At 30.8% G+C, this 8,532-nt stretch overlaps 1 protein-coding gene across 1 annotated transcript; it reads right to left on the minus strand.

The window, feature by feature from the left end:
- Nucleotides 1–5,750: 5,750 nt before the first annotated feature.
- On the minus strand, nt 5,751–6,722 carry LOC108976328 (protein deglycase DJ-1). The gene is made up of 3 exons (XM_018945353.1): nt 6,436–6,722; nt 6,046–6,365; nt 5,751–5,983 (listed from the first exon to the last, which is right to left on the minus strand). Exons 1-3 carry the CDS (start codon nt 6,667–6,669, stop codon nt 5,833–5,835), a joined length of 705 nt encoding a protein of 234 aa, XP_018800898.1. The 5' UTR covers nt 6,670–6,722; the 3' UTR covers nt 5,751–5,832.
- Nucleotides 6,723–8,532: the final 1,810 nt, after the last annotated feature.

Here is an 8,532-nt window from a genome sequence, read left to right on the forward strand (position 1 = left end):
AAAGCACTTTTCGAAATTTTGTAAATATTTTTACACTGAAATATTTAATATTTTAAATGTTTGTTAAAACAGATTGACAATTATTTTTAATTGACAGATTTTACAATTCATTAAAGTATTTTATATTTAGCATATTTTCGAGCCCATAAATATTTTTGTCTATTTTTTTTTACCATGTTTTTAGTTAATAATGCTTCAGAAAACTTTTTCAGGTCAGGCCAAATTTTAAGTTCAGATAGAAAAAATGTAGTTTACAGCTCGAAAGGCGCTAAAAACAAGAAGCAATTAGTGAATTGAATAAAACTAAAAATTATTACTAATTATAGAAGATACTGTAAATGTTATGGCGTGAAAACTAACCTCAAAATACATATGTTCGAATCACTGACATTACGAAATAGGCATGCAATAAATTATTACAAATATTATTCACGTGTGCTGGTTTTCTCAATACTACATATAAATAATAAATAGAGTACCGTTACTTTGTTGAAAAATAGAAAAAAAAACTTGTAAATCAAAGTGACTGAACAAGCGATGGTAGTTGAGAGCACTGTTTCGCAAAACATATAGTCTTCGTTGAAGAAGGGGCAGTTCTAACAAATTATTAAAAAAAAAAATTAATAAATAAAAATTAGCTTGAAATCATGCGCAGAGAAACGAAATGTAATAAAAAAAATTTATATGAAATTCAAAACATAAATAAGAAGCAACTTTTTTGATATTTTTATACACGCAATGAATTAAAAAAAGTGAATTATAGATGAACCAAAAAAAATTTTTTTTGATGAACAAAAAGGATTTGAGGCAGCGTTGAAGAGAGTGGAGGAGTGGAAGAGTGGAAGAGTGGCTGGCAGAAGGGTTTTTCAAGAAATCCGACATAAAATAATATTAAAATGCTTGCTGTTGAAGCAAAAAAACTTAAAAAAGTAATGGTATTTAAATCATAAATTATTTAATAATTGAAAATGTTTAATGCTGAATAATAGTGTAGAAATTGCAGCATGAAAAAAATTAAAGAAAACTACATTTTGGCTTAAAATTTAAGATTAACACAAAAATTAAACAATTTTGACAATGCGCATAGCGTAAATGAAGAAAGGTTTGGCAGAGAAAAATATTTATACGAACTAGTAAGGCAAAAAAAAAATTTAAATACAAAAAATGAAATGCTTTAAAAAGGACTTGAGATGCGTTAAATATGCGAGAAAAGTATAATTTTCAAAAGTCGAAGACAGTAGTATACAAAATTTTTCGAAAATAAGTAAACTTAAAATTATGATATATTGCTTTGTGCAAAAAATAAAGATATAAATATCTATATACTTTTTTGGAATAAGTGTGGTAAATTAACATAATAGTAAGGACAATTTTCGGAACTAGTAGTAACTGTAATCAATGTAATGCTTTCAACTAAAATTTTGTTATTTAAAAATTTTTTTTTTCAAAGTAAATGCGTTGTGCATAATAATATTTTCTTCAAAAGTCGAATAGAGTTGTTAACACATTTTTTTGCAATTGCGGTAAACAATTTGACGATTCACGACAATTCACGATTTACGAAAATTATTTTTTGTCTTTTTTTCATTTAAGGGAAAAATATACTATAGACTAGCCTAAAAAAATTTAATTTTCATAAACAAATTTTTTTTAATATATTTACGTTTTTCGAAAATTGATTTTTTGTCGGCATTGGTAACAGAAGTGAAAAGTGTAAACTTTTTTGTTTCTGTTTTTAAGTAATTGTTACTACATTGACATTTTTTTTTCGTTGCTTGCACAGTTGTATGGTTGTCGAAAATAATTTTGTAAAACAAAACGTAATGTAAAGTTTTATTTTTGGTCAAACACAAGTTTGAAATACAAATGTGAGCAGTCGGAAAATTGGAAAACAATAGAGTAAGAATACAAAAGTGCGTAGTCGTCTTTCAAAAACAGTTTTTTTGTAAAGGCAAATTAAAAAAATATACAAATTTGCAATTTTCAGTAGTTGCCACCCGTTTATTCTTTAAAAAAGTAACAAAGATAGCTTTTATACACATCTTTCGTGCAGAAGCTACCTTTATTTGTAAAGGACAATCCCGTTAACCTGCTTAGCGTTTTTCTTGTTCGTGTTTTAAGACGGCTAGTGTCAAAAANAAAGCACTTTTCGAAATTTTGTAAATATTTTTACACTGAAATATTTAATATTTTAAATGTTTGTTAAAACAGATTGACAATTATTTTTAATTGACAGATTTTACAATTCATTAAAGTATTTTATATTTAGCATATTTTCGAGCCCATAAATATTTTTGTCTATTTTTTTTTACCATGTTTTTAGTTAATAATGCTTCAGAAAACTTTTTCAGGTCAGGCCAAATTTTAAGTTCAGATAGAAAAAATGTAGTTTACAGCTCGAAAGGCGCTAAAAACAAGAAGCAATTAGTGAATTGAATAAAACTAAAAATTATTACTAATTATAGAAGATACTGTAAATGTTATGGCGTGAAAACTAACCTCAAAATACATATGTTCGAATCACTGACATTACGAAATAGGCATGCAATAAATTATTACAAATATTATTCACGTGTGCTGGTTTTCTCAATACTACATATAAATAATAAATAGAGTACCGTTACTTTGTTGAAAAATAGAAAAAAAAACTTGTAAATCAAAGTGACTGAACAAGCGATGGTAGTTGAGAGCACTGTTTCGCAAAACATATAGTCTTCGTTGAAGAAGGGGCAGTTCTAACAAATTATTAAAAAAAAAAATTAATAAATAAAAATTAGCTTGAAATCATGCGCAGAGAAACGAAATGTAATAAAAAAAATTTATATGAAATTCAAAACATAAATAAGAAGCAACTTTTTTGATATTTTTATACACGCAATGAATTAAAAAAAGTGAATTATAGATGAACCAAAAAAAATTTTTTTTGATGAACAAAAAGGATTTGAGGCAGCGTTGAAGAGAGTGGAGGAGTGGAAGAGTGGAAGAGTGGCTGGCAGAAGGGTTTTTCAAGAAATCCGACATAAAATAATATTAAAATGCTTGCTGTTGAAGCAAAAAAACTTAAAAAAGTAATGGTATTTAAATCATAAATTATTTAATAATTGAAAATGTTTAATGCTGAATAATAGTGTAGAAATTGCAGCATGAAAAAAATTAAAGAAAACTACATTTTGGCTTAAAATTTAAGATTAACACAAAAATTAAACAATTTTGACAATGCGCATAGCGTAAATGAAGAAAGGTTTGGCAGAGAAAAATATTTATACGAACTAGTAAGGCAAAAAAAAAATTTAAATACAAAAAATGAAATGCTTTAAAAAGGACTTGAGATGCGTTAAATATGCGAGAAAAGTATAATTTTCAAAAGTCGAAGACAGTAGTATACAAAATTTTTCGAAAATAAGTAAACTTAAAATTATGATATATTGCTTTGTGCAAAAAATAAAGATATAAATATCTATATACTTTTTTGGAATAAGTGTGGTAAATTAACATAATAGTAAGGACAATTTTCGGAACTAGTAGTAACTGTAATCAATGTAATGCTTTCAACTAAAATTTTGTTATTTAAAAATTTTTTTTTTCAAAGTAAATGCGTTGTGCATAATAATATTTTCTTCAAAAGTCGAATAGAGTTGTTAACACATTTTTTTGCAATTGCGGTAAACAATTTGACGATTCACGACAATTCACGATTTACGAAAATTATTTTTTGTCTTTTTTTCATTTAAGGGAAAAATATACTATAGACTAGCCTAAAAAAATTTAATTTTCATAAACAAATTTTTTTTAATATATTTACGTTTTTCGAAAATTGATTTTTTGTCGGCATTGGTAACAGAAGTGAAAAGTGTAAACTTTTTTGTTTCTGTTTTTAAGTAATTGTTACTACATTGACATTTTTTTTTCGTTGCTTGCACAGTTGTATGGTTGTCGAAAATAATTTTGTAAAACAAAACGTAATGTAAAGTTTTATTTTTGGTCAAATACAAGTTTGAAATACAAATGTGAGCAGTCGGTCCGCAAAAATATTTTTTTCGTAGAGGCAAATTGGAAAACAATAGAGTAAGAATACAAAAGTGCGTAGTCGTCTTTCAAAAACATTTTTTTTGTAAAGGCAAATTAAAAAAATATACAAATTTGCAATTTTCAGTAGTTRCCACCCGTTTATTCTTTAAAAAAGTAACAAAGATAGCTTTAGATTAATTTCGAATTTTCTTCGATATCAAGTCTCACATGCGACTGCTCAYTTTTAGCTCTTTTATAAAGAATATAAAGTCGTAAGCAGATTGCTGTATGCCGCCTAACCGTGTGTATTTTTATTATTTAACACTATGCCCTCTTAAACAATTTAACCCTTATACACTATATACAAATTTCGAACATCTTGCGACGAGTTGAAGAAGCGCCTAGTTCAGTAAGTTTTACTTGTTTTTAATTTTGAAAATATTTCTTTTAAGTAATGTAAAAAAAAAAAAAATTCATTAACAAACAAATTGTGTATAATTGCAAATTTTGGAATACAGAGCAAATAAAAAGCGAAGTTCGAAAATTTTTATAAGTGAAAGTATATAAATGAGATTGTAATAACAACAATGCAATACAATTAGAAAATGTTGAATATTTGATATTTCAACTGAAATTTAGGAGCGAGCAAGTAGCGTAAATAGAAGCGTATGCCGAGAGTGTGTAGGTAATAAATTATCTGCATATTTATTTATACATAATAACAATTATACATGTATACATGCATASATATGTATAGGTATATATAATATATAAGATAATTATGACAATTAAATATATATTATACAACAAAAACAACAATAACGTAAAACAACGGAAAGAGAAATGAAACGTATATATAGAAGTGAATCTTAACAAACAAGAAAAAACCAATAAATTAAAGAAACCGCGTAAAAACATAAATAAAAATTGTAATAAAAACAACCACAAAGTTTTTATGTTGAATGTGGGATTGGAAACTGCTTGGTCGATTTTACTGTTCAGTGTTAAATTTCGAAAAATCAATTTCACAGGTTACAAGATTGTATGGAGGTCTCCAAGGAAATTGTATGAAAATAAACAAAATTAATATCCAAAATTTTAAAACCTTTTCGAAACAGTGCTTGTGTTTTGGTAATTTTTAGTAAGGTGCCCGGCCCTCATAATTTCAAAACCTCGGCAACGATGCTTTTGAAATTTTTAATGCTCTCTCTACATAATTTGCCAGGAGAGTTATTTTCATACTTTTTATTTTACTATAATATATTAGCAAATTTTTTCGCGAAGTGTTCTAAAAAAAAAAAAGAATTTAAAATTCCAAACCTCTCGGCGTTACTTTACTTAAATGTTATCTAACGAATTAACCTTGATTTTTCGCTTTCCCAATTCTCACAACCAGTTACCCGATATTTTCCATCCAAAAGTCATTTTTTCGGCGATCTAACACCGTTTAGATCGGTGAATTTTAGATTAAGCACCACACAAGGTTCTTTTTTCGCGACAGGTTCGAATAGTTGCTACTTTCACTGTATTTTTTAAACATTTTGTTTTTCTTGGGWAAAAGTTTTGCATAACACGTCTTGAATATGACATTTAAGTCTCATTAATTTAATGTTGCATTGATTTTAATAGGGAGATTTGAACTGTATTGTCACAAAATTAAACTTCGCAAATTTCTTGCACAAACTTTCCCACTTTCCTTAATAGGTCGAATTTCATTATTTCAAAATCACTTTTCAGCCGTATTACAGTTTAAAGATTTCGATTTTATTTCAATCTTATTGAATTCGTAAACATTACATCAGTATAGAATTTTCGTTTGCAGTCTTACGCCAAGAGCATACCTTTGGCTACTTCTTTGGCTTTATCAGCGCCAGTCAATACCTCAGCCAGTTTTAAACCGAAATCAAAAGCTGTACCAGGACCACGGCTCGTAATTAAATTGCCATCCTGCACTACTTTCTGATCGTCAATGTATCTATACAATATAACAAAATATTTATTTATTTCTTGATTTACATGTTCGAACAGTGTACATACTTGTATGTGTCTACCAATTTGTCCTTAACCGATGGATATGAAGTCAAATTTTTGCCACTGCCAATGCCATGTGCTAAGAGTGCTGTTGGTGCTGCACATATTGCCGCCACAATGCGTCCTGCCGCTTCTTGCTCTTTGAGCAGTGCACCAAGTACGGCACTTTCAGACATTGCCTTGGCGCCACCAAGACCACCGGGTAAAACAATAGCATCGTAAAGGCCGCCCTTAGCTATATCAAGCGATGTGTCTGGTACAATGCATACATCGCGTGAGCATTTGACTGCATCAACACCAGCCAAACCGGCAACGGTGACCTTAACCTTTACGTAGTTGTGTGTTGCTGGTGTTTAAAAATAACCCAATATATTACTTTATCGTAGTTTCACTTACCCCGGCGCGTCGCAAAACATCTGCGGCTATAACGAATTCCATCTCTTCGGAGCCGGGTGCTAGTATAACCAATGCTGTCTTAGACATGTCGCAAGTAGTGCTGTAGCTGAGATTCCAATGAGTTTTACTTGAAAATACACCGAATTTAGTTTTTGGTTTTGTGCTTGCAAACTGTGTATAAAGTTTGTTTAGTTCGCGATTATTAAATAATGACCTTCTCAAGGCGACAATCATTTGTTTTTATTAGACAGAAAATTTTTAGACCACTGTCAAATTGGCATAATCAACTGATTTTGGGATATTTTTATTAGATGTTGCCAGATACAAATAAGAAGCAGAAAGGTTTATGGAGAGACCGTATATCATATACGATATGATGTACGTTCTCTGGTGTGGCTGTAATTTAAAGTTGCCGTAATATTGGGTACTGTTTAGCAACATTGAATCTGAAACATGTTCACAAGCAATGTGTTTCTAAGCAATTAGTTAATGGAGGAAAGGCTTATTTCGTGTAAAACAAGTTCCACATCATAATTTTTTTTTATTGAGACAATGGTACTTTATAGTTTGAAATTTGAAGAATATTTTGTAAAGCCGAAGCGGCTCGGAGATCGTTGAATTACGGTGCTCCCCATAAGTCGTTGTTGAATCATATGAATTAAAAAAACTAAAAGTATTTTCTTAAACAATAGAAAAAAAAATATAGAAGAAAATAAACCCTGCTTCCCCCTTTTCCTTTTACCCACATACTTATGTATGTGCCTTTCTTACTCTGCCTAAATATTTAACATAACCCCAAATTAGTTTACGTTTTTTTAACTCATCAGTCAAATTGATTTCTGTGAGATTTTTATGMGTGCAAATATTGACATAATGGCATTTAAGTCTCACTAATTTATTTTCCAGCTCATTTTTCTTCTTATCCGCCTTTAAGACTTTCACGTTATTGGTCACCAACTGCGTGTCTGCAGAGCGTCTTGGGTTAATGCGCCAAACGCCTTTGACACTTTGATTGATACAATGATTGATTGATCGTTAGATGCAGCTTTTGATATGCTGTAGTAAGTTAGAGTATTATTTTCCAAAAATTTTAAAGTTTTTACTTGAAATTTATATTAGAGAAATGAAAGCTTTAGAGTTGTTTCTTCGATAAAATGTTGGCAAAAGCGTGTGATAGGATAAATATCAAAAAAGAGGATCTTACCCTGAAACCCATAAATAACCTACAGTTGGATTGTGGTTGGACCTGTGGTTGATCCAAAATCGATAAATCTCACTTGCACAGATTTTCGTACGTTGTGTAACCCATAAACTCCTATCAGCGGACCGGCTTCTTCCATGCAGCTTTGCTTGCAGAATATTTAGACGAACGTCAGGAAACCTATTGAAAAGTGTCCAGGCAGAAGACCTACAATTGCGGCGAGAGCGTCTTTTCTAAAAGCCAGTAGTTTGGAGGAGTTCTTGTGGTACACTCCGGGACAGAGGTGTCTTGCTGAGCTCACTGGAGGTCGAAGGGACCAACTCCAGAACGCAAGCAGACATCGGAAAACCGACGGTTTCAGAAAGCGTGCCCTCCCCAGCAACTTCATCAGCGATTCAGCTATGACAGGGTACCCATACAAGTCTAATACGGAAGAAGCTTKAAGCCATTGATAGTGAGATCATGCATTCCTTGACTATATCTAAATCTTATGATTGAAAAGTAATAACCGAAAAAGTGAGGTTATACATGTTATTGTACAGCGAGTTCATCCAACGCTTCCGTTAGCCGCTCGCTGCATGGGCCACGTGATTGCTTTGAATGATTGATCACATACAGTTATGCCATTGACACATCGTGTGCGCCGCAGTGCGTTCGGTGACAACTGTTGCAAGTGATAGTTGCGCTAGATTGGGTTACTTGGTCATTGGCTGACTTAAACGAATGTCAACCGGCCTAGGTATGGCTATAATGTGAGTTAAATGTTGCTTTGAGAAGCACAATAAATGGAAATGTAATCCACAATGGAAAGGAATATTCAAGCGAGGCTAATAATCAAGTAAAATGCTGTGAGAACGTGCTGTACAGCTGGCAGGAGAATGCTGAATAAGTGAACT

Source organism: Bactrocera latifrons, unplaced genomic scaffold, assembly GCF_001853355.1.
Source record: "Bactrocera latifrons isolate USDA-ARS-PBARC rearing strain unplaced genomic scaffold, ASM185335v1 scaffold_75, whole genome shotgun sequence".
In the NCBI taxonomy this organism is placed as follows: Eukaryota; Metazoa; Arthropoda; class Insecta; order Diptera; family Tephritidae; genus Bactrocera; species Bactrocera latifrons.